We start from the raw sequence: 27,005 nt of genomic DNA, 5'->3' as shown, positions 1-27,005 counted from the left end.
CCCCTGATCGGGCCCTCTAAAGGGCTGACTGCAATAAGGCAGGAGTCTCAGGAGCCAGGCAGGAGGAGGCAACAACTACAGGAGCTTCTCACCCCGCCACATCGGCAGTGACACAGCAGGGGAGTGTGGGGACTAGGCCAGTCTACTTGTTGAACCATGGGAACCACATGCTCTTACTCCAGTTCTTTCCATTCCCGCTTCCTCTCAGAATTGCCTTAAGAGCTTCTTTCCATGCACATCCTGGGTGCCTTTCCTCCCCAGCTGTCTCCCAGGGAGTGGGGAAGAGCTTGAAGGGCCTGGCCACTTAACAGAGGTGCTTCATGTCACGGCCCTGTGTGCTACCCGTCCACACAGAAGAGTGGAAGGGACATTCTGTGAAGGAGCAGCTCACGTGACTGAAACAGCTGAAGTGTCCCCATTAAGGGAGATAAGAGGGTAGGGTTTCCAGTCAGCCAGGCTGGAAGTCTGAAGATAGTTCTAAAGCACTCAAATTTGTGTGCTCCTCTGAATCTACATTTAAATACTGTTTCATTCATTTTCAAAGGGCTGTGACCACTCTAAGAGGACCTTCCCCAGTACAACCTCCAGGACAAGGGCTCCCATGTTACTGGCAGATACTAACCAAAGCCTGGAAAGCATTAAACTCCATATTCAACATCTCACACAGGTGGTCTCTTTTTCCCTCAGAGCAGCACCACTGAGAACTGAACATGACCATCTTCACTGACAAATAGGCAAAGGGAAACATAAAAGAGCTCAGTGACTGTCCAAGAGCAGAGCTCTAGTCAGAGAAGAAGGCAGAGTCCAATCCAAGTCTGTATGGCCCTCAGCCCAAATTTTCATGATTATCCTACCATCTTTCCTTTATTCTTTTTTTTTTTAATTTTATTTATTTATTTGACAGAGAGAGATCACAAGTAGGCAGAGAGGCAGGCAGAGAGAGAGAGAGAGGGAAGCAGGCTCCCCGTCGAGCAGAGAGCCCGATGTGGGACTCGATCCCAGGACCCTGAGATCATGACCTGAGCCGAAGGCAGCGGCTTAACCCACTGAGCCACCCAGGTGCCCCCCATCTTTCCTTAAAAAAAAAAAAAAACTAACAAAAACAAACACAAAAACCTCTATGTTGAAATGTTTATTCTGGATTCCATGAGTTTCTTCAACTTCACAGCCCCCATTTTATAAATAAGGAGCCAGAGGCCCAGAATGATTAAGTGCCTCACTGGGATATTAAGTGAATAGAATAAGAAACAAGGACCCAAATTCAAAAGGCCCTGTGTTTCAGGCCATGGCTTTGGGGTATCAGCCAAAGTGATTCCCTGTAAAATGTGACAACTGGAAGCCAGGGTACAAAGCAAGGTCAAAGAGTGATGTGGGGATTCCCCATGAGCTCACTTATCTGAGAAGAACCCCAGCTAGGAGGCCAGTTCAGCAGAACCACCTCCCCACCATCATTTGCACATGAATACACAAGACAAGGAAAGCTAAAGATGGGGAGGGAGAAGTTACTCATCATCAATAACTTTATTCCCTCAGTCTTCCTAGTTCTGTGAAGAAAAACACAGCCCCCTGCCCTGCTCTACAAGTGACATTTCCTTTAAAGAACAATGACTCGCAGGATATTGTGTGCACCACATTACTCGAGGAAAGCAGAATCATAAAATGTCAAATCTTTTTTCAAATCCCAATTTAGAGAGCAGAAAAACATACTATTATTTTGTCAAAATCAGTTACCATGGCAGCCTGAGCCCCTTGGCTCTGTATGACCTTCAGTTCATAAAGGCAAACGCACGCTCATTTCATAGGGATGTTTGGTATTTTATTACCTCCCAACTCAGAATTGAAACAAAGTTTTAAGTGTGAAGGATTCTCACCTGTGAAAGCATTTGTGGCCTGAAAATCAGCTTCCTGCATACTGCTCCCCAGACAAGCCTGTGCTCCAACTCTTAAGCTATCCTGGCAAGAGGAAACTGCCTGGGCGAGGCCTCAGGTCACTTCCATCTTGGCTTGTCGGAGTCCATCGCTCTGCCCCGTCCGGCTTTTGGTAGCATCTGATGCCCACCTGCCCTGCTCCCAGACCCTGAGAGCGGGCAGTACCTAGGACAGCACCCAGTCCAGCAACGTGCACACTTGGGGCACACAGTCACGTCAGCCGTCCAGCCAGAGTGAAGGCCATGGTGAGCCCAGGAGCAGAGGAAGCTGTCCCGCTGAGACCTGCTTTCCCACCTTACAGTGAAGCCCTCCTCAGCCACTTGGCAGCCAGCATCCTCCACGGGTCTCAGCCGCTCTAAGGGAGCTCAGTATGGTCTGATCTGCTGCTCTCTGTGCTTCGCCTCTCCCCTTGCTGAAATTAAAAAGAAAGAGATCACTTTCCTGATGACTTGCAGGAGTATTCAATTTAGTAGACCCATAAAGATTTAAAAAAAAGAGAGAGAGAGAGAAAGAAAACGCCACTCAGAGTGGTAATCATGGCCATGCTATGGGCACTGGGGGAGCTCTCGGTAGGAAGCAGGTGCAACATCTTTTTCTGAGTGTCTGTGAAGGTGGCAGGGAACAGAGGTGGCTTTTACTTGCACTCCAGAAAAAAGACAGCAGAAGACAGCATTCTCTGCTCTAAACCTCGCTAAAAATGGCTATAAAGGTGACATAACATTCAAATGTCTTCCCCCCAGTCACATAGTTCATAGATACCCTGAAGAAGAAACCCATTTCCCAAGCTTGTTCCTGAGGTGCTCTCCCTGTTTGTGCTCTCTGTCTCTGTGTCAAATAATTTAAAAAACAAAACAAACAAAAAAAAAAACTTAAAAAAATGACTCTCAAGGGGGAAGACAAAGGCCTGTAACAATATTTTAAAGAGTAAAAAGGAAAAGCAAATTTAATCTGAAAATTTACATTACATGTTACATAACAATAAAAGCACTTTACAAAATACTTCCCAGATATTTCAGTGTTGTTATATTATATAAGAAGCAACACTAATAACATGAATGTTAGGAGCCCAAAGGATGAGACATTTTAAAAGAGAACCTGAATAGGAATCTCCAGTACTAGAGTAAAGAAAACCTTTTTCCATTATCGTCACTTCACTCTAATCAATTTACATCACTCTTTCGAATATATAACCTTCATTCCTATTTTTCATCATCAAACTAGAGGGAAAAAAAATAATTTAAGAAAACAGCACATAACAGAAAAGTATACTCCGTTAAGCCTTCTTGTTGTAAATATAAAGTAATAGAGGAAAATATCACTAATACAGACTAACTATAAGGAAGACCTTATGTATTAATGAAGGACTATAATTATATTAAGAAATTCAATTGTATTGCCCTCATGTACCTGTAGTATCACAGTTAATTAATAAGGTGTAGCATACCATGAGTACATAAACTTAATGAATAGGTAAAAAACTTATTTAATTAAAAAATCATTTATGCAAATAATGGTTTTGAAGTGCTTGAAAATGCAACAAAACATTTTTTCTCTGAGTTGAAAAATTCCACATAAAATGACCAACACACACACTCAGCCTCCTAAAGTCCTACATTAACTTCTAAAGTAAACCTAATCACGTGTATGATACCTTTCAATTTTAGGAAATGAAATTGCCATAAAAAAACAAAACCCTGGGGCGCCTGGGTGGCTCAGTGGGTTAAGCCGCTGCCTTCGGCTCAGGTCATGATCTCAGGGTCCTGGGATCGAGTCCCGCATCGGGCTCTCTGCTCGGCAGGGAGCCTGCTTCCCTCCCTCTCTCTCTCTGCCTGCCTCTCCATCTACTTGTGATTTCTCTCTGTCAAATAAATAAATAAAATCTTTAAAAAAAAAAAAAACCCACTTGCTCTATAACACCTTGATTTTCTTTGCCCTTTGCTATGGTGCTTTCAAGGTACAGAAATGTTAGACTTTATTTGTTCTCTGTTTCTAAACTCAGAGACGATCTGAAGTGTGAGGTGTGTGTTGTTGCTTTACTCTGGGCTATTTTACCTTGTTTCATTGAAAAAAGTACGGTTACCTCACTTTATATTTTTAAAGATCTTATTCATTTATTTGTCCAAGAAGAGAGAGAGAGACAGAGCACAAGCAGGGGGAATGGCACACGGAAGGAGAAGCAGGCTCCCTGCTGATCAAGGAGCCCAATGCTGATCTTGATCTTGGATCATGATGTGAGTTGAAGGCAGGCATTTAACCAACTGAGCCACCCATTTAGTACTGCTCCCTTACTTTAAAAAAAAAAAAAAAAAACAAGCTATCCTATATCACATTTCAAATGGCCATGGGAAAGACTAAGGCAAATGTGGAGAGAAATAGAACAAACATATTTTTTTTTCTTTTCTTTCTTTTACCATATTTATCACATTCACCAATTCTTAAGTTCTTCTAAAAGAGAAGTATGGTGACAGGTATGTAGCAGCTCACTGTGGGGGGGGGGGGTGTCCCAGGCATAGCATTGGCATGGATTTTTACGGCATAATGTGTGTGGTTCCCAATAAAGACCAGATGGACACAACTGTATTATCTTACTAAAGAATGAATTTTGTATTCCTGCAAACACTCAGGCTCCAATATATGCAATTTTTAAATAAAAATTTAACTGTAACTGCCATAAAATGTTTTCTTAGTAGCCACTAACAACACAGATACCTTTTCTAGAAATATACAAGAAAGAGGGGAGGGTACCCAGGACCTGGAGACTATTCTGTTTAGCAGGGGACATCCAAGACAGGGCCAGGAACCCAGCCACACTCAGTAGGAGTCAGATGACCCAACAGGGTAGTGCACAGAGGTGCATGATTAGGACCCAGAAGTAGCAAAGCTTAATTACCAACCAAGTTCCACAGCTTGATAACCAACCAAGAATCAGCAACAAGGCAGAGAACAGAACAAATGGTACCTCATCCACTTTTCCCATCTAACCCTCTCCTAGGGCTCTTGCTCATGATTCTACTCACCTTCCAGTCTCAGCTCAAATGACCCTCATCAGAGAGGCTCCTTTGATCGTCCCCCAGACTAACTTCAGAGCCTGGCCACCCCGCTTCCCGGCACTTGCCATGGTCATGGCCACATGCAGGGCTACTGATCTCTTAGCCCCCCATCTCTCCTGCTGGACTGTAAGTGCCATGAGGACAAGGACAGTGACTGGCTGACTGTCCATTACCCCTCAGCAGCCAGGATAGTGCCTGATGCCTGTGTCTGCCGAATAAACAGAAGAGTGGCTGAAGGCCATCAGTGCTCAGAGGGGTATACACAGAGGTGCTCAGCAAACACTTCCAAGACAAACCCACCCCAATACTGAAGGCAGTATTTCCTGGCTGAGAGGCTATTCTCCAGTGCTGGCTCTGAACCTGTGAACTGGGAGGGCTCTTCCTACCACCCACTGGTCAAGGTGAGACAGTGATTACCAGCACTAGTTCCTAATGCACTCACACTTCACAGAACAGCCTATCCAGTAGAGGCCCTTAAAGGACACTACTTTATTTTATTTTATTTTATTTTATTTTATTTAGATTTTATTTATTTACTTGAGAGAGAAAGAGTGAGAGAGAGAGCATGAGAGGGGAGAGGGTCAGGGGGAGAAGCAGACTCCCTGCTAAGCAGGGAGCCCAATATGGGACTCGATCCTGGGATTCCAGGATCATGACCTGAGCTGAAGGCAGTCGCTTAACCAACTGAGCCACCCAGGCGCCCATGACACTGCTTTAAGTCCTCTCAAACCACAGAGAGAAAACGCTGACCCCAGAGAGGTTAGATAATTTCACGCCAAAAACTACGGTACAGTATAGTCAGGACTAATGCCTGTGTCTCCTGCCCCTTCCACCAACTGTTCTTCCCAGGCTACCTCTGCACATCAGGTAAACCTCCATGGTAAACCCAAATTCCCTAAACTGAAATGTCTTAAACTGAACAATATTCAAATCAGGGAAATGAAGGGGGAGAAAATGAAGAAAGAGTAAAGAGAGAGAGCCTTCGCAGAATAATCCTGAGCCACACATTCAAGAGCCCTCACTATAGCAAGCAGGCTAACATCCTTCTGTCTTCTACACACACACACACACACACGTTCTATTTATCCTAGGAAGATGGGTAGGCCTAACCAGAAAATAAATTAATTCAATACTGCACTTGAAAAATGTCATTAAGTCCCTCCCATAACAGAGCAACAGTTACTAAGGAAATAGAGCACACCAAACGGAAAAACATCCCCACAGAAAGGGACCCTTTTTAAAGAGTGAACACCCACAAAACCTAACCAACTAAGTTGTAGAATATGTTTGCTTTACCACTTATTCATAAAAACTTCCACGAAATGCAGTCTCTGAGGAATCACTGGGGAATGAAAACTGCATTCATCAGATCACAGCTTTCACAAAATTACACTGCAGAAATAGACATACAGAATTCAGAAAACATTAGGGTCACACACTAGGCACAAAGGCCAAAACCCAGAGCAAAGTGAAACCACAACCTTTTTTTAAAATAATCTAGGAACATTCAAAAAATGTGTATTACATAAGGAATAAACACTACAGTTTCATTTTTTATTTCCTCTCACTGTGGACAGACTGCTTCACTGGCTGAGTGTCGGTTACCTAGGTGATGGCTAGACTGAGCAGCCTAACGGGCTCCAGGCCGAAGGGACTCAGGGAATTGAGGCCCCATGCCTGTGTCTGATGATCTGTCACTGCTCCACCCACCAAAGAGGTCCTAGGGAAAAAGGAATACTGAGAGATGAAGAGACAGCTTTAACCTTGACTCCCTGCCCCCAAAAATCAAAATATAAAAATTAACACATTAAGAATTTGTACTGCACTGCTTACTGAAAAAAATCTCCACTACTGGCTGGCTCACTTATGTTAAAGTGATAATGGATTTCCAGCAAGACAGGTGTGAAAAAAAGTAGAGAGAAGAAACCTAAGGATCTACTTCTGACCGGAGTTTAAATCAGGTGTCACCCTGGGAGAGAGGTGTCACACTTTCTCGCGTGAGCTCCTCTACCTCGTGAACAGAGAGTCTGGACCTCAGCAAGTGCCCATGAGTCTCAACATTTCCTAACAGCCAAAAAGTATGTCCCTTGGACAAAATATGGCCCCTCCCCTCAAGGCAGCCATGGGGCAGAGAGCACCAGACTAGGCATCCTTCCCCCTGGTTCTGGGCCCACATATAGGACTCAGTCAAGTCCCTTCGCCTGTCAGCCTCCCACTTTCTCATTTGTAAAGTGAGAACATGAAGCCTGAGGTCCCTTCTGATCCCGATTATTCTCCTGTGGCCCTGTCTCTAGTCAAGGGAGACAGCACAATGTGTATGAAAAGAACATAAGGACCAAGCACAGAAAATATGCACCTAAACCGAAGTCTGAGAACAAGTCAGAGAAATAAGCTGCTTAGACCCAGGGGAGGCTGAACTGAGGTGATGTAGATTCTTCACACTACTTTTCATTTCTTTTTTTTTAACTTGATTTTTTCAGTGTTCCAAGATTCATTGTTTCTGCACCACACACATGCAATACGTGCCCCCCTTAATACCCACCTATGATTCAGGGGTATAAAACAATTTGAGGTTGTGTTATAAAAGCTATGAAACCATCCTAGCCCTGGGGAGCTTCATAGGCTCCAGAAAGGCCACCATTTTAGGAAACAAGTATAAAATCTAAACACTCATTACAAATAAACACACACGCTGAAGAAGGAAAAAAAAAAAGCCATTCTATCAGAACATCCTTTAAAATGTCACTTTGGCAAATACGACACTTGATAAATCCTGAAGGAACTATAGTCTGAGGCTCTACTCCAACAGAAGCGGAGAAAGAATCCCCCCAGGTAAGTTAGTAGGATAACTGTCCCTGTGATTCAGTAAGTTTGCAACTACCTTCTCTTACTGTTTAGGGACAAAGGAAGCAATAAGAGGTCATCTACCCCACCCCTTCATTTTATGGAGGAGACTGAGACTCAGGGAAGAGAGGGAATGCATTGAAAGTGACTGAAATGATGACGACAGTGCTGGGAACAAACCCAGGTGTCGGGCTAGGACAGACTGGCCGACAGGAAGAAGCTAAGAAGGGGTGCAGCAGACACCTGTAACAATAGCGAATGGAGATCAAGGAATACTGAGATGATCTCCACTTTCCCAGGCCCAAATTGGCCTAAGAGCACACTACCAACATGCTGAAAAGAAAAGGCAAGGAAGGGTCTGCTTGGCACAGAATCAGAATGTGCACAGAAGGTGTGAGCCCATCGTGGTCACCTCAGATGTGAACACCAGCCGAGCCGAAGGCGGCTGTGGGAGAAACCGTTACCACCCAGCCTGGTGCGAGACTCCTTGGTGACTGGCCACACCAAGGAGTTGGGCTCTGAGATGCTCCACACCCAGCACTCTCCCACATCCCAATTGTCTTCAGATAAAATTAGCTTGCAGTGGGCATGATAGGTAAAGATAAAAGGGCTCCCATAGGCAACTAACAAGTGTGAGCAGTAAGGAAGAGGAGCTGTCCTCTGGCTCCTTGGGTAAGAGTAGGAGAGAATAAGGACCAATGAGTTGTTTGTATGAAACAGTGTTTGTCCTCCTCATACATACTCCCCAATGCTCTCATCACCCAGCAATGCCTGCTCTGCCAGTGCCACCACTCACAGCACCCCACGCCAAGCCACTCCCTTCCCAGCTAGCAGCAGCCTTCCATGGTACACTTCCCATGACTACCCCTGCCCTCTGGCCTACGGAACACTGTATAGGCTGCAAACTCCCCTTCGGCATTTCAATAGTTCTTTGTGGGACTATTACTCGAGCAAAATATTATTTTAGGTGATGGAGAGACGGGAATGAGCAAAACAAACCAAGCTCCTGTCCCCAAAGTGTCTATGGTGTTTATGGAGATATTTCCTAATGGAAACCTTCTGCTAATCTGCATCCTCAGCATTGACCACCATGGAGCCTAGAATACAGCAGGTGCCCAATAAATGCTGGTTGTACTGCATTGAACCATATCTGAGCTTCAGCTTAATTACCTCCTCATAACTCTGCATCAGCTGCACAAAGTGCCAAGGGCATGGTACACAAAGAGACCACAGGGCCCAGGGCACTGTGTGAGGGACGTTCCAGCTGGGCGTCTGGGGCCCAGGCAGTGCCAACCCATCCACCATTTCAAACACACTCAAAGGAGAGCTTTATACACAAACAAGCCAGAGGACAAAAGGCCAGGCTCTGAGTTGGACAACCTTGAGTTCACCTCGTTTGGGGCTCTGGGTGATTTTAGCAGTTACTTAACCCCTTTGAATTCAGTTTCCTCACCTGTAAAATAGAAGCAGGGATGAAACTTCCCTCATAGAATTATTGTGTATTTAATGAGCAAGCATACATAGAACAGTGGTCTCTAATGAATGGTAAACACATAAGAGTTGCTACAGTGATTACAACTCACCGTAGCAGACTGATAAACTATGTCTCCAAAGAATATTCCCCACCCACCTTTTTCCAGTTTTCATCTGACCTAATTGGGCAAAAGATGGCATTTTATCTCATAGCTCCTCAGTTGATTTGTCTTGATTTTTTTTTAAGTTCTTGAGAAATAAAAATCTAAGCTTAAAAATCACTTTATATCAGCTAAAATTCGTAAGAGGGGAAAGGATACAAAATTAGACAAAATGTGTGGGTGAGTTATTTGGTATGAAATGTGGTTGAACACTAGAAGAGAAAAAATGACAAAAAAAGGAACTTGCCTTTAAAAGGAAAAAGAGCCTCTTGGTATATTCAATTTTTTTTTTCATTTTTTCACACTGAAATATCAAATTTAAAAAATAGCAATAGACAGTAATAAATAAATTTAACCAAGGTTTTACATCTCTTTGCCAGATAATAATCAGGCAGGGTCCAATCTTCCAATCTGACGTTCTTCCTTCCTTTTCCCCATTTGGTTCATTCCCTTTGTGAAGTGCTGACTTTTTAAGCCCTCTACGTGCATTTCTCAAACTTCCATAAAGTCCTGAGAACGAAACTTTGCACACAGAAGACATCCTACCAACCACTTCCAGCAGTGTGATAAATCCAGCCGCCTTCCACATAACACAAGATGTTGGAACAGAAACACCAACAGTTTAAAAGCTAATAAACCTTGATCAACAATAAAACAAATGATACTCCCTATAGAAATGAAGGATCTATATAATTTTAGTTGCTTCCATTAGCAAAGGTTTCCTAAACTTCCCTTGTTGACCAAGCCCAGGCCAGTCCCACATTTGCACCTTTAATCAAACACACAGAGAATGTCTAAATTTCCATTGTGTAGTTTTGTCTTGTTGGCTCATACTCATTTTCTGAAAAATATATTCATTTAGGAAAAAGATAACTTTCTGTTTTATAATTTTTTTAAAGATTTTATCTTTCTTAAGTAATATCTACACCCAACATGGGACTCAAACTTACAGCCCCAAGATCAAGAGTCACATGCTCTACTGACTGAGCCAGCTGGGCACCCCTCTGTTTTACAATTTTTTACCACTTTATATCCACTTTGAGGTGGGTAGGCTTGTATAGGAATACTGTGAGCAAAACAAACCAACATTTTGAAACATTAACATTTCTCTTAGATATTTCCAAATAAAAGTCTATGTTGTCTGTGACAGACAAGAGACATCAGAGATGTACGGTGAGCACCAGAAAGGCTTCTTCCCAACACCTGGGGCCTGTAAATCTCTGACAGTAGTCAGCTCATTTAATGTAGATGCAGTTGTCGGGGACACACACACACGCACACACACACACACATTTAGCAATTTGTGCCCTGGCAGAAAGACTCCTCACTGCCTGAATACATTCATTACAACAAAACATAGGATAAGTCCCACTTACCTCCTGAAAGAGAAAACAGTTCCTTCCTATAGTCTGCACAGCAGACACAGACACAGATCCATTCCATATCCTCTAAGAACTTAGACTTCCTCTCAAAATGGTGTTGTTTCTATCATTTAAGGGAACCAGAAAAACAAATGATATATAACGTGTCAAACACCACCCTAGGAAGATCATAGATTCCCTGACTACCTTAGAGAAAACACACGTTCTCACATGAGAGCGAAAAGACAACCTCTAGATCAACCTTTCAGGAATGACTTGGAATTCAACTGGGGAAACTTGTCATTTGAGACATACCAAATTCTGGAAACAACGCATTTGGCCCGGTCAGTTAGCGTTGGTGGAACAACTTAATCTGATCACAGAAATCCAAGGAGATGAACGTTTCAGCAGATGTCTGAAGGACGTAACACAAAATGGTACTGTCTGAGGTTGGCCCCCGGAGCTGATGTCAGCGGCAGCAACCAGTCTGAGAGTGTGACAAACGAGCTCTCGGTGGTACAGTTACGCACAATAATGAACGCTACATCTGTGAGAGGCCCCCGCACACCAAGCTGTTTGATGAGCAGAGCCTGACTCCATATACATTAGGGAAACACTGATAGAGTTTCATATCTTCCTGGAAGGCTGGATGAGGCAGGGCCATGAAAGTGCATCTGTCCTGAAGAGCAGCTGTTGAAGGGCGACAGAGAATTCCGGGGAAAGGCTGCCTGGTATTTAACTAATGGGACTACACAAACCCTGTCCCTGTGTGTTCTAGAGGCCTCCAGCCAAGCAGAAAGAGTTCATTAGACCAATTTCCGCTGCCTTGGTAACAAAGGCCTATGCATGTGCTCTGACAGACTAAGAGCCAACGAGTGTCATTCATGGGGGAAAGCCCGACGGACAGGTACTGTGCATCCCTCCAAGCAGCCCAGGGGGCAGCAGAAACACGGCCTCCTCTCAGGGAGAACTGGCCCCTCCACAAGCCCAGTGTGACTGGACACAGTCTCCTACAGCACCTGAGGCCATGTGTTTGCCAGATTGTTGAGTCTGTTCATCTTTCGAGGCACTAACCGGCAGAGACAGAAACTCTCTCATTCGGAGCGGTGTACTCAACCCAGCATCACTAGGCTTGATGCTGAGTCTGCCTCAGCAGTCCACCATCAGATCTGGACAAGAGAATTCCTTCAATACCACCAAGGAAAACTGCAGAACTCTGGCAGCAAGAGTAAATTTTACCAATCAAATGTGAAACCCGAAGTCACTGGTCATGTTCCCGTCACTTGCCAAAGTTAGCTATGCAGTGTCTGTGAGGACTTTCAAGATCTAAATCCACCATGGACCTCACCAGCCTGACAGGCAACTTTCTCCGCATTTAGAACAGCATCTTCTTTCAGTTTTTTCTGTTTTCCTTCTCAGAAATCCAGCCCTATTTATTCCCTTCCCTTCTGGCATCAACAAGTAGGCACTGACTCATTCTAACCTCTGCTGTGCAGTTGGGAGCCCTCAGCTAGCTTCTTCAGATAGAAGCCTGGGCCTCCTCCCTCCACATGCCTGAGAGGACTGGAGAGAAGCACAGGTGGCAGGGACCATCAGGCAGGAAGGCAGGAAGAGACTTCACCACAGTGAACAACATCACCCTACTCCCCACCTTCCCATAGTCTAGTGCGTAAATCAGTTTCTTCAAACAGCAAGAATAAAGATTTAATTTTGTTCCTCACAGGAAAGCAAGCTGTTGTTGCTTTTCACCAAAATACTCTTGCTAGGCCATTGTTCCCCAAATATTTGAGAGGAAGCATGCAATCATCAAAACTAAATTTTGTCCATCTTGACTGAAAAACTAAACCTATTGACAAATACATTTGAAAGAAGAAATAGCCATATGTAAATATACAAGACTAATGTCAAAAAGCATGGAGCCGCCTGTTTATATGGGCTGGCTAGTTGGAAGAAATGATAGAAAGGATGGGGGCTAGGGGAGGTGGGTGCTAAGAGAGGCTTCCACTGAATGATGAACCATTGCAGTCAGAAGCTCTGCAATACCCCTTGGCCCTGACACAGCCACTCACTCTGGGTGGGTGGACGGGGGCGGTGCTGTGCTCAGAGAATCGATCATGACTTTGGGGTCAAGCAGAAGGAGCTCAGGATGACAGTTCTCCTGAGCAGCCTGCCACACACTACTTGGGCAGGTTACACAACCTCAGTAAGTCTCACGCTACTCATCTGTCAAATGGGGCATTAATATAACTGCAAGGCAGTGGTGTTGACTAAGTGAGAAAATATATGAAATGCACGTACATGGCATCCAAAAATCTAACCGGCCTTCCAAAAAGGGTTAAGGCAGCAAGAGGAAGCAGGGAAGCAGGGAAGAAGGGCAGGAATGATACGGCCTAGGGCTGTCTAACCCCTGGGAAATGCAGTAAAGGTGAGGTCGGTTGACCAGGCTGTAAGAAAGTTTAAAAAAATAACAAAAGCAAAAATGGGGGGGGGGGTAGGAAAAATAGAGCACCTCAGTGGGACCCAATCAACTCCAGTGCGTAGCTGAACACTCCAAGAGTTAAAATCTAGGGCCTATTAGATTAGAAACCAGTATTTCTTTTTCAAATACTTAAATTGGTCAACATCAGGTCCATTGCCCTTCTTCCTGACCACAGGCCAAAATTTCCGCATCTAACCCAGACATCTACCCTGTTAGCCTGGCCCCCCTTTCACCTCATGAGACCCTCATTCCTACCCCAACAAGGAGAGCCAGTCAATATTTACTTTACACCCACTAACCATAGGGATTCCCCACATCGGAGAAATCACTCTTATTGAAATGACTCATCTCTTCACTTCCTTTGAATAAAAACATGTTATTATGTTCAATAAAACCACACAAGAAATAATAGCTAAAGATGACATTTAAATAACTTATACCAAAACCTAAAAATGGCTTCTTGGAAGAAAAGAAAATGATTGGCATTGCAAGGATATTTTAAGAGCTCCATCTTTTCCCCTCCTTCTCCACCCACCTGCCCCCACAGATGAGTCACAGCTACATTCAGAGCCACAAGGGCCCCTGGCCTAGAGGTAAACTTGGGCAAAAGAGGGTTTTATAGGGAGGAGGAAGGCTGCCATTGAAATTTAAAAGCAGTCTAGCTACTCTACTACCATCCTTTCCCTTGTGGTTCCCATGGCAACAGACCTCAGATCGCCAAAAACAGGGTAAAGATAGCACCATGCCCAGTTTTCCTGCAATCTGTTTCCATGGGAACTGGATGAGATGGGAATGGAGGCTGGGTAGCTAGACGGCCTGCAAACCTCCATTCCATCAGCTACAGATGCAAACAGTGCTAGCACCCTGCTCCAGCTCCCTGCAGGCCTCCGCAGACTCTACAAGAATGACATGTCCACTCAGGGATGGAGTCTCAGAGAGAGGGAAGCTCACAGTAAGCTAGACTGTGGGACCAACAGCCGCTGTGAACCTCCAGACACCCACCCAGCTAGTGATTCACCTTTTCAAACATCCCCTCACCAACCTTTCAGACCAGTGGTTCCTACATCTGGTTGGGCAGTAGGATCATGCAGACCCAGTGAAATGATATCTTAGAGGCTGGGACCAGGACTCTATAGTTTTTGGTCTGCTCCAAAGGTGATCTGGATGTTTGGCCATTCTGGGAAACCAATGATCTAGACCAGAGCTTCCCAAATTTAAGGTGCTCATGGAGCCCATGGGCACCACGGTGAAATGCAAATTCTAATTCAGCAGGTCAGAGGCAGGGTCTGAGATTCTACATTTCTCATTTCTAACTCGCTCCCAGAGGGTGCTGATGATTCTGCTTCTTGGACCACAGCTGAGTACTGAGAATCTAGACCCCAGTGAGTCTGGCTCTAGAATTTTCTCAACTGACCAAAAATGGAGGCTACAGCCATTTCCACAAGAGCAGCTTATTTATCTTCAGCCATCAGTCCACACCCAGGCCAGGCCTCTAAGACAGGAAGCATGGTTTAAGGGCCAAAGAGGATGGAGGATGTATTACCAACCCTCTACCTGTTTCCACTGCCCCCAGGGACAGTCCTGCATGGGTAAAAAGGTAACAAAATAGTCAATATTTACGTATAAACGTCAGGGAACCATGATGATTGTCTCTCCAGATCTAATTTCTCTAAAAGGTAAAAAGCAAATTCGACATAACTGAGGCTCAAACTAGTGGTGGAAAATTTATGAAATACTTCTTTATAAATATAGATGTATGATCAAAGAAGAACAGAATGCCACATGTCATTTTAAAAGAAATAAGAGGTAATTTTGAAAAACTCCACAATTAATAAGGAAATAACTCAGCTAGCCCTAAGATTCCCAGTCTTGTAGAAAATCTAGAGAGTAACAGTGGGCTCCGATTTTCAGCTAAAAGTGTGCAGAGTAATACAAAAGTAATGTTGATTTCTACGCTGAACCACAAAATAACTTTAAATCACATAAAATGGCAACGTGTAACTCAAAAACAAGTCACTGATTTTCTATTTTAAGAAATCTCCATTTTGCCTATGTATAAAAAGGGAGCTATTTCCGTTTGTTTCATTAAATACATTTTGTATCTCATTCTTCACAAAGCATAACATAAACTCATCTTTGAAAATTAAAATATGTACAAAGTATTTGACTCTAAATCATCGAATTGTGTTGTAAGCTTACTTGAAAAACATTCTTCTGATTCAAAAAATGTAAATGGGGGGGAAAAAATCGATTCTTTGATTAGTCAGCACACAAGCAACAAAGAGAGCTCAGCGTTTTGCACAGTCCTGTAAGTCCTACAGGCAGCCAAAGAAAACTTCGCACATGCAGTCTGCAATACATTTTCATTCCAATGAGGCAAAAATATACATATATTTATTTATACATGCGTATATAATGTCACACACAAACTTTAAAAAAAGCCCTGAGTTAGTTTGAGACTGAATTGCTTTTTAGGTTCCCAAAGCACATGAAACCAGAGTGCTACAACTGCTGTGATAAGAAAATAAAGTCCAAATGAGGGATTTCTGCATTTGCTTAAAAGAGAACACACACACACACACACACACACAAAATAACAAAATTAAACAGCTGCAGTAGAACATGCCAAAGGGATGTGAGCTGTTAAGTGTTCCATTAAAAAAGATGAAAATAATTGGGCATAAAGGCAGAGCTGTGCTTGTGCCGAGCTCCACGCAAATCTGTTAGTCTATGAGACCCTCGCCAGAGAATGGGTGGTAGAGATTTACTGTGTACCTATGTTTGTTTATTCCATGTTTGCGTGAAGAAGCAACTGGAGCACGCCAGCAAACTTCCACCAAAAGGCCAGATGGTAAATGGAAATGCAAGGCATATCGTCTCTGTCCCTCCTCCTCACCTCTGTCATTACAGCATATAAGCAGCCACCACAAATACATAAATGAGTAAGTGTGATGTGTTCCAATAAAACTTTATTTACACAAACAAGTGCTAGCCAGGATGTGGCCTGTGAGCTGTACTTCACCAACCACTGGACTAGACTATAAATTCCATATCTTGAAGGAAATGTCTTATCCAACGTCCTCTTCACAGCTTCAGGTGAGGGAGGAGAAAAAAGGTTGCAGGATCTGTCTCATATCCGTTTTCCAGCCATCCCTCAGGAATGCCTTGGACTCTCAGTTCCAAATCTTCTAGCATTTCCCAGCACTTACACAGCAGCTCTGTACAGCTGCTAGTAATTAACATGCAATAATTATTTGTTGTGTGCTGTTTGTGTTCTCTGCATCTTGTCTTGTGCTGTCTTGCATTTATCTTGTTTTCTTCACTACATTCTACTAGTCCCAAGGGCAAGACTTTTTAATTTGTACTTTCCCTCAGAATTTAGCTTAACGTTCAGCAAAAGATACTGCTGACAAACAAATCTTCCCCTCTCTCAAAGGATATGCAAAAATATGGCTAAACCAGGGGGAAAAAACACTACCATCTTTTATGTCTCCCACCAATGTGACTGTGGTAGAGAACGAGCTTCGGGTCTAGCCTATGAAGGCCAAGTTCATTAGAACTTCCGGAGGGCTAGGGCTGGCCTAACCCAATAGTGTCCCTGGATATTGCACCTGGAAATATCTACTAAATTCAACAGTATGATTTACTGTATGGTGAACTAAGCTGATTTCTTACACTTGAACAGAACTCTGGAAGTTGGGAATAGGAAATGCTTTTAGATATCGTCTAGTCCAACTCACTGTCTCAGAAATTATGGCTCAGACATCATGAAAAGTCATTCAGAGCTGGTCCTTGAACAGCATATAAAATTGAGCTAAATCTCATGCTCCTTTAAACATAATAAAGAAATTCCTGATGTCTTAGGGAATCCTACAATGAATCTTCCCTCATAAATAAAAATATATGTATTTGGTAAAAAAAAAAAAAAGATGTTATTTCCCTAATTGAGCTGGATTCTCACAGACTCAGGCTACCTAGTGGAAGGTGCACCACTCCTTACAGTGTTTGTACAGGAGTTTATGACAGTCTGAAGCAACACAGCAGAGACAATATAAAATCGTGGCTTGGGATGTAGCAGCAGCAGAGTATGGAAGGCCATGCCTCTTAGGGCAGCCCCAGTCTTAGAGCACAGGAGACACCATCATTTTCACAGACCTGAGTCCTGATTCTCAGTTTCTCCATTTTTCATTCCCATGAAGCATCAAATTAAGATGAACATAGGTAGCAACTTCCATAGCCATCTAAATCCCAACGGAGGAAAGCCTTCTCTGCACCATCTCTACCTCCCACTGCTAGAACCCGGTTTCTCAAGGACAGCAAAACCTTCTTGGAGCCACTAGCTCAGTCTGAAAATCTTGTTAGGATAATCTGATGAAAAAGGTAGAGGGATGAAAAACTATGAAGGAGACACCACCCACATCTAGAAACAAGGTAAGGCCTGCTGTCACCGAAAATGGCCAGCTCCCTGGACCATTCCAAGCTGTTTCTTTTGGTCACTCTGGAAGTAGAGGAAATGGAAATCATAATGGGTATCACCTTTTACATTTCTAGTACTGTGAATCATGAAACTTGCCTTATGGGGTGATGCAAATACTAAACTATGTAGGGTCATATAAAGTGCCTTACACAGAGCACCGTCATAATGCGAATCATTAAGGACAGTCAGCACAGTCAACTCCAGGAAATAAAAGCAGTAAAACTAGGTTTTCAAATTATGTGTTCACATGGGACTCACTGATGACAGTGTTTAATCCCAGCCGAGATTCTCAGTGATACCTATCATAGTTCTCCATGTCCACCCTCGCCCTTTCCTCTCTGTGCCCACTGGAATAGGAGCAGAGGCCACAAGTCCATTACACCCAGGACTGTAAGTTCCTATAGGACAGTATTTTTCAAAGGGGATTGTGGTCCATTAGTGGGCTGTGAAATTAATGTCGTGAATCATAACCAGTGTATTTTTTTTTTAACAGACAAGGAAACAGAGTACATCTCAGAAAGTAAGGGTAAGCATTGCCTCGAGAAACTTCTGTACAGTGATTGATAGGTGGGTACTGGTATGTGTATGCTGGGTCACAATGCAAATCATGGGCAGGATATAAAATTCACTTCTTACTGAGAAGTACTATGCGACTAACACAGATCATCACCACAGCTCCCTGTGTGAAAGGCCGCTTATTGCTAGGAATTTAATTAGAGTGTTGGCTGAATGGCCATGTAGTAACTACTCCATACTAATGGAGACATATTCTAGTGACAGGAGCTCAAGAACTCCCCAGAACCTTCCACAGTTCCAAGTCTGACTGAGCCCTGCTCCCGAGCAGCCAGCACGGCTAGAGAGTAGAGCTGGGCCAAAAGGGACGATCTTCACAATTACCTTCTGATGAAGCAGAAGACCTGGGAGAGGCAGTCTAACTGTGTAAGCCCACTCAGTATTTCCTAGACGCCTGTCATCTGAGGAAAAGACACTCAAGGGCATGTTATTTATCTTCAGAACATGAAGTTCATTTTCCATATTTACTAAGAGGTAGTCAGAGCATTTATCAAAGGTCTGAGGGCACAGAAGCAGCACTCTGAAATGCCAATCTGATCAGGCTGCTTTCCTGCTTAACATTCTTCAGTGGCTTCCCCACTGTCTACAGGATATAGTTCAAATTCTGAAGCATCTGTGGCTTTTTGTGGTCCAGCTGCTGCCTCCTCTTCCCATACTCCGCTCCCTCCAGCTGCAGGGCAAGCCCCGTGTTCCTGCCAACGTGAGCAACTCCACACGTTGTCACAGCCAGCTCCAGTGCCTGGAGTGTCCCTGCCAGCAGTGCCCACACCAGCACCAGACAGAGAGACAGAGAGACAGACACACACATAAACACAACCTGGGATTCATGCCTCTGGGGGCTCCCGCCACACACAGCCCCTTCTTAAAGCACCTGCTTTCCCAGCATGTTTTCCATTTTTCTGTCACTACCAGGCTGAGGGGCTTCTTGAGGACAATAAATGCGTATCTCTCCGGCTCCAAACACAGGGCTCCAGGGGTAAGCAGTGCTCCATAAGCACTTAACTGAGTGGAAAAAGACAAAACTACTCTTAGAAGAATGGTGAGTGGTCATTGCTCTTCAGTTCATACATATATGCCCCATCTCTGTGAGCCTGGTATCAGTACATTGTCCTACAACCGGCCTTGGCCCCCCACATTCTCATCTTGGTGTCCAGTTCACTGCTGGGCACACACACAATGGACAGTTTCCTCTGGCAAAAACAACGGCCTGTAACATTTTTCTCCTTCTCAGCTGACCCTCCACTCCACCCGAATGGAAAGTCTCAACGCTAACAAGCAGGGTGACCAGAAAGGAGAACAGAGAGCAACTAAGGCCAAAGACAGCTCCCCAGAAGAGGATTCTGATAAATACATCTTTGTGATATATAAAAATTGTATCGTTACATACAAGTTACATGTGTGTCATAAGTTGCGTGTTATGTATTATACACAAAAGGTACATACACAAGTCCGTGCATATGGAAACAGATGTGGAGACGGAAAACATCTACCAGTAATGATGAACGAACCCATGGCACCGAGTGGGGGAAAGTGACACATACTAGGTTCATCTCGCCAAGATGACAAGTTCACTCCCCAAATCCAAAAGACGACCAACTCTGCTGGTGAAGTTTTAATAAACATAGAAACAGCAGCAATGACAAATGACAAAGCCGTTACTGGGGGGGTGCGTAGTACCAGATACATAGAACATAAAAACAAAAGCCTGTATCTGGTAAGCTCCTGGAGACAATGCATAGTGATTCCATCCAGTCCTTGAGCACCCAAAAGCATTCCCTCCCCTGCTGAGTGTGTTCAAGCGCACACGCCTGGGACAACAGAAACTCGGCACCAGATGTGCAATGTAGGTCGCTCACCAGCATGAGTGACTGAGGAGAAGGTAAGGTGGGTCTGCTTTTGAAGGGACTGGGTACCATGAAAGGACAGGGCAGCCTCGCTCCTTGTCCTTGCCTGTGAAACTGGAGAACTTCTGAGCAAGCAAGCAAATCTCATCTTCTCTGGTGGGGCAAACCCCCCCCTCCGACCCAATCCTCACCCACAAAGAAAGTCCCATCTGTTTCTTCCTAGGGACAAAGGGGTTATTACTATTCAAAGAGATAACTATTCAAAGGGGTTATTACTATTCAAAGAGATAAGAAGGAACAACTGCCCGAGTTGTTGCCACTGACAAACCCCTGGCACAGGTAAAAACTCCTTAGTGTTTTTAATCCAAATGTAAACTCGTTAGAGCCTTGCTCACGGGCTACAGCAGATTTGCCCTACAGCAGATTTGCCCCTGGAGATTCTATACCCCCTTCCTACATTAACCCTCCCAGCTTTCAGAAATGTTAGTATTTCAGATGGAAAGTAAGAGGGAATTGCCAAAGATGGCACGTGGCTATATAATCACTTTGCGTCCCACTAGTGAGAAACATGATTAGCAGAGCTAAGGGCATCTCGGAGCCTTGACTCTGAACTTTCATACCTCTCCCCAAACCCAGTCTGGCTCAGGGCACATCTGGCTTCCTGCCATAGTTGCTGTTTAAATGCCCCAGTACCCCCGAGTGAGGTGTGGGGTAAGAAGGGACACATTCTTTGCCGGGAAGAAGCTCTGCTCCTTTCTAAGCCTGCCTCCCTGGTGATTAGCTCTGGGGGGCTACCTCCAGACACCGCCCCGCCCCCCCCCCATGGGCTCCCTGAGTCACAGAACTTCAGGCTGCCAAACAGCCGTCTCACAGAAGACACGGTGGTCACTTTTTAATCCTGATCAGTATTTCAAATAACATTTCAAAATAAAAATTGATATGTGTAGCTATTTCTTTATACTGTAATACTGCTTCACATCTCTTATAAGGCTGATCTTTTCCCCCACAGTCCAAAAATTTTACCCATTCCTCCTTTGTAGACAGGAAAGATTGGAGTCAGAGAAGCTAAGGGCTTTGCTGGAGGCTACAAGATAAGACTGGAACAAAATCTGACTTACAGGAGCTCTTGCCATCGGAAAGCCAACCTCTGCAGACTGCACCAGCTTGGCTTCTCCAGAGAAGCAGGGCCAGGGTGGTAGCACAACACAAAAGACAGCCCCAACACAAAAGAATAAGAAAAAATGCCCCCTCCCCTGCCTTGTGGTGGGGGATGGGGACCTTTCCTGCCTTCAGGAGATGCTCCATGAGACTAAGTCTCCCCAGAAGCTGTGCAGGTGGATTTAGCACCCATGATAACAAGAAATACTACAGAACAAAGAAAGTCAGTTTGTCCTCCATCTCTTCCAACTAAAATCATTCAGAAAGGGTAATAACATAAGTGGGACCAGAAAAGAACCATAAAAGAAAGTTCTAGCACTTTGTTAAATGAACAGATTCAGATTTCAAAAGGAAAAATGTAATACATAGATAGAGATAGAGGGATAGATAGATAGAAAGACAGAGAGAAATTAGATGGACAGACAGACAGGTAGGACATTGTGCTTGGCTGGTAAGGAGTGAAGACAACTCAGTTGACTGAAGCCTGGTCTCCTGTCATCCTCCCTATGACCTTGCACAACTTCTCCAGTCTTGAGTTTCCTCACAGGTAAAGGGAAAGATTGAACTAAAATCCTAGCAGAGTCACTTTCCCCCCAAAATGTATGAAAGAAGATATTTGTGAAGAGCACAATTAAGCCACTTATCAATATTTTCTATAAGGTTCACACAGGTCCTTGGCCAGAGCACCATCCAAAACTTAAGGTGTTCCTCAGCATGCTAGTCCCCAAATCACCTAGGAGAAAGTACCTAGAGAAATAATATAAATAAAGTAAATCAGGTAAGTGCCATGGAAGCTTTTAGGAGAGCATCTGGCACACAGCAGGCTCTCATCTACCCAGACAAATGGACACGACAAAGAGACCACAGAGAGGTGACAGATGGAAAAAAAACACAATTGCTTTATGAGAAAAAAACAGGTTTATACCTGTGTTTTTTATAGTTGTTCAATTTAAATATGACCTGTAAAGTGAAATTCTGATACAGACTGGGCAATTAGTAACTGCAGCTCCTTAAACATTGAGTAGCTACAGCTACTCAAGGCCAGGGGGCAACACCCACTTCCAATGCCCAGAAGGGCTACAGGCATTCTCCCCACTCTACTGTGCACTAGACATCCAGGTCCTTACCCTCTCCTGGTTTCCTCCTCACATGTCCATTTTTCCTCTCTTTCTTTTGTTCCTTCTTCCTCCCTGGCTCATCCCCTAAGTGCTGGTGTCCCTAAAGTCCCACTGTTGGCCCTTTCATCTTCTCCCACTACAGACTTATCTTCACAGCCACCTATGAACTGATAATCCCAAATCTGTAACTTTGGCTCAGAAAACTTCTCCTGAGCTCCAAATCCACTCCCTAGTCTCACTTGCATACCCCCCAATACACCCAATGTTAAGACACTGAAAACAAATCTTTCTTCCCAAACAAGTTGTTCCTTCTCTTTTTATACACCTTGACTTAAAACAGAAGATGCAGTCATTCCAAAACCTTCAGGTTTCTGGCCCTCAGCCACCCATATACCTATTAAACCTCTTCAGTCTACTCTGTTCCCACTGCCAGAGCTATGTTTCTATAATACCCCTCTTCAGGGCTTTCCTGCGTAGAAACTGACTGTGGTTCCCCAATACCAGTGGTATGATGTGTAATTCCTGAGTGTGACCAACAGAGTCCTTTACAGTCTGACCTTTCCAGACTATTGCCCTGCCCTTTACCCAGTCCTACAATTGGCCATGCTGGGCCTGCTCCCTGCCCCTAAAATCACCAGGCTCCTTCCTGTCCCAAGGAATGACCGACCCAAGTCTAGGCCTGCGGCCCCCTTTCATTCCTTCCCTGCCTGCTAGTTCCTGTGTATCTGGGGAAGTCCTTCTTAAACTCATGAGCTCTCCTCTGCCAGACCCACTACACCCCACCAGCTGTCCACACCACCTGACATGCAGCCTTCTCGCGCTGTCACAAGCCACTGGTTTCTCCCACCCACGCAGTGATTCTCAGACTCTGCATGGATCAAAACCATCTGGGGAGTTTATTTAAAACTAAGGTTCCAAGTTCTATCACAGGTTGTATGTGATCTGCTGGGGCTGGAATGGGTTATAATACATTCCTTCACATATCCAAAGGCCTTTCACAGGGACAGTACATAGGACAACAGTTCCTAGCTCTCATGACCAGAACTAGGATCACTGAGGGAAAGATATGGCTTCTACTCATTGACCAGAAATAAATTTAAATAATTGAGAATCCTGCAAAACTGAAGTTGACTGCTTTATGTAGCAGTAGGTTCCCCCATCACTGCAGCTGTTTGGAAAAAGGCTGAAAGACCATGTGTCAAGGGTATTGAAGAGGAATTCATCCATCAAATAGGACTGCCTCAGATAGCCAAGAAATGTCCTCCATTTCTGAATGATGTTATAAAAACAGTAATTGTGTATGGCTTAACCCTTGTTGAATCTCACTCAGCGATCTGTTGTCAACAGTGACCTCAAGGACACACCCTAAAAGGACAAAGAGGTTCTCTCAGATACCTACCATAAAGATGGGTCATGACCCAGATTCCCAGAGAAGACATTTACAGACAGAGGTTCAGGAGTTAAGGCTACTATCCATCAATTTTGTCTTAAAAATGGGACTTGAATCTCAAGTATTTTTGCTACTTGAAGCAAGGAGCTATGAAGATGTTTGCTCATTCTTTCTTTCTTCCTTTCTTTCTTTCAGAAGGGATTAAACAAAAAACAGAAGTCAGATGTTAAAAATCAAACAACACTCATATTTATTCTGGAGAATTTTTTTCTGACATTGAAGTTTACAACATCAAATAAATATATTACAGACCCTCATGTCTAAGAGCTTATATTATAAAATGGGCAATCCAAGGATAAGGAAATACTGATCTTCAAAAGTCAAATATTTAATATTAGCTGAACATCCAACAGCTGATTTTTCCACAGAAGGATCTGTGAATCATTCTATTAACTGTCCTTAGGGAGACAGTGCAAAAAAGAAACTATGCTGTGGATTATTCTCTCCTTTCATTTAAAAGCAACCAGGGTCTCTTGCAAAACACTCATCAACTTTGAGATAAACACTCAATTTACTGGGAGTTCAGAACTTATAGGAACAGATATTTACTTTGAATTTCAAATAATCAGTATATCCTTATGGTCAAAAAAATAATAAAACCCAGCTGAGGAAACTTTGTTATTTGAGACAGGCAGCCCTTTGAATGAAATGACTTCAGTCTAATAGGTTTTTACAGGAAGAATGTTTCAGAACCAAATCAATTTATTCCTATGACATTTCCCCATGTCTAGATACAAACTAGATAGTATCAGAAAAGGAAACTGTCCGTGGAGAGTATTCATAAGCACAGGCTGTCTTCTAAGTGATACCATTGAATTCTTCTTATGAGCAAAAAGAAAAAAGAAAGAAAGAAAGAAAAAAGGTGGAGAAGGTTTTAAGGAATTTCATCACTCTCTACAGAGTACTACAAATATTGAAAAGTTTTATTTCTGTAACAGGAACCACAGAATTCAAAGCAGCCTGACTTTGTGCTAGAATTATCTGCCTTGTTTCCCACAGCCCAGCTTCCATTCTGTGGCATTAATGAAGACGTGAGAGGCAAACAAAGTTTTCTGTGGACCTAGGAGAAGACAGCACCCAATTTAGTAAAGACACCTTTCTGTTTTCACAACTCTTGTAGAGCCAGCACTCGAGGTAAAGAGCAAAAGAGGACTGCTAGACCCGCAAAGGGACTGCTACGCGGGAGACCTTTCCAAGGTCAGACACCTGTCTTCCGGAGGAAGAACCCACAAAAAAGTACTGAAGAGTTTCCTCAGGGACTCCTAGCTACATCCACCTTTCCCTCCCTATGTGCTTCACACCCACTGTCTGCATCACATCATGAGCAGCTTTTCTTTAACAGTGAGTAGCTTATTTATTCACAAGACTATTAGAATTAAACACTTACACGTTACAGAAGAAATTTTAAAATACACTTGAAATACTGTAAATCAACCAGCACAAAGCTAGAGCCCAAGACGGTATCACTCATGTTATTTTCTGTTCTGAGACTTTTTTTTTTTTTTTTTTTAATTTCTTCTAAACCTAAATCTCACTAACAAGGACTCTTTTTTTTTTTTTTAAGATTTTTTTTATTTATTTGTCAGAGAGAGAAGGAGAGAGAGCGAGCACAGGCAGACAGAATGGCAGGCAGAGGCAGAGGGAGAAGCAGGCTCCCTGCCGAGCAAGGAGCCTGATGTGGGACTCGACCCCAGGATGCTGGGATCATGACCTGAGCCGAAGGCAGCTGCTTAACCAACTGAGCCGCCCAGGCGTCCCTGTTCTGAGACTTTGATATCGTGGGGGCCTCACTGACCAGAAAGAGAATTCCCCTCCCAGGTCGAGCTAATTCCTAGAGACAGTAAAGAACTTGTCGAGGAGCAGGCCTCTGGAACACAAACCCACCAATCCAGAGCCCGTACTGTGAACGAGCTCTTTGGTCTTCTGCACTTCGGGAAACAATATTCCTGGGCTCTAATCATCCCAGGCCCCAGAACTAGACCATGAGGATGAGCAGCTTTCCTAACTACTTGTATCGTACAACGTACAACCACAGAAGGTATCCTTCACTAACTGCTTTGAGGGTAGACCTTGTCTCCCCAGACGGTAAACTGCGGATGGTCAAGGACACTGCCCCAAGTCCCTTGCATTTACTCCCTCAGGGCATTTCACACACTTCAAACACAGCAGGCACCGTATCAACTACGTGGTTTAATACCTGCCTCAGGCTCCTGGATGGCTCAGTGGGTTAAGCCTCTGTCTTTGGCTCAGGTCGTGATCTCAGGGTCCTGAGATTGAGCCCCGCATCCCCCCGCCCCCCACCTCTCTGCCTGCCTCTCTGCCTACTTGTGATCTCTGCCTGTCAAATAAATAAATAAATAAATCTTTAAAAAAAAAAAATACCTGCCTCAGGGGTTTCTTGCTTCCTTCCTTCCTTTCCTTCTTCAGTGAGGAATTACTGAGAGACTCCTGCAAACATACTATTTTCAAAGCATCACTGTCTCTCGTTATGCAACAAAGAGAGAACAAAGTGCCTCCACTGAGGAGGATTTTTAAATTGACTTGTTATTTGTATAACACGTGCCCCTACATGAAAAAAAAAAGTCAAATTATACCTGCCATTAAAGAACATTTCTTTTAAAAAGCAACAACCTTCATTGTGGAAAAGAATGGAAAATACAGACAAGTAACATAAAAAATTAACACTTATAATCACATCACCAAAACTAACTAATGTTAATATCCTGATATATATCCTTCAGGTTAGTTAAATATGCATTTTTTAAAGATTTTATTTATTTATTTGACAGAGATGACAAGTAGGCAGAGAGGCAGGCAGAGAAAGAGAAGGAAGCAGGCTCCCCGCTGAGCAGAGAGCCCGAAGCGGGGCTCAATCCCAAGACCCTAGGATCATGACCTGAGCCGAAGCCAGAGGCTTTAACCCACTGAGCCACCCAGGCGCCCCTAAATATGCATTTTTTAACAAAAAAATAGTATCATACCAGAGATTATCATATAATGTTTTCATTTAATATATGCTAAAACTCATTCTATGTTAATTATTCTTCGGAACAGAATATTTATATAACCTCAGTATATCTGAAGATAA

General features: G+C 43.7%; 1 protein-coding gene across 8 annotated transcripts in view; it reads right to left on the bottom strand.

Annotated features, from left to right (window-relative positions):
- LDLRAD4 (low density lipoprotein receptor class A domain containing 4) overlaps positions 1-27,005 on the bottom strand; it is a 417,129-nt gene that overhangs the window by 260,476 nt on the left and 129,648 nt on the right. For 6 of the 8 annotated variants that reach the window (XM_059139069.1, XM_059139067.1, XM_059139071.1 and 3 more), the window contains one exon: positions 1,872-2,341. The exons of 1 other annotated variant lie outside the window; for it this stretch is intronic. In XM_059139069.1, the coding sequence (XP_058995052.1) occupies positions 1,872-1,911 (40 nt within the window). In that variant the 5' untranslated portion in view covers positions 1,912-2,341. The remainder of the gene's footprint in view (positions 1-1,871; positions 2,342-27,005) is intronic. One more of the 8 variants, XM_059139075.1, reaches the window with a different exon arrangement.

Source organism: Mustela lutreola, chromosome 11 (assembly GCF_030435805.1).
Source record: "Mustela lutreola isolate mMusLut2 chromosome 11, mMusLut2.pri, whole genome shotgun sequence".
NCBI lineage: Eukaryota > Metazoa > Chordata > Mammalia > Carnivora > Mustelidae > Mustela > Mustela lutreola.
Note: the sequence above shows the minus strand (reverse complement) of the source record. Positions and strands in the feature narration are given on the sequence as shown.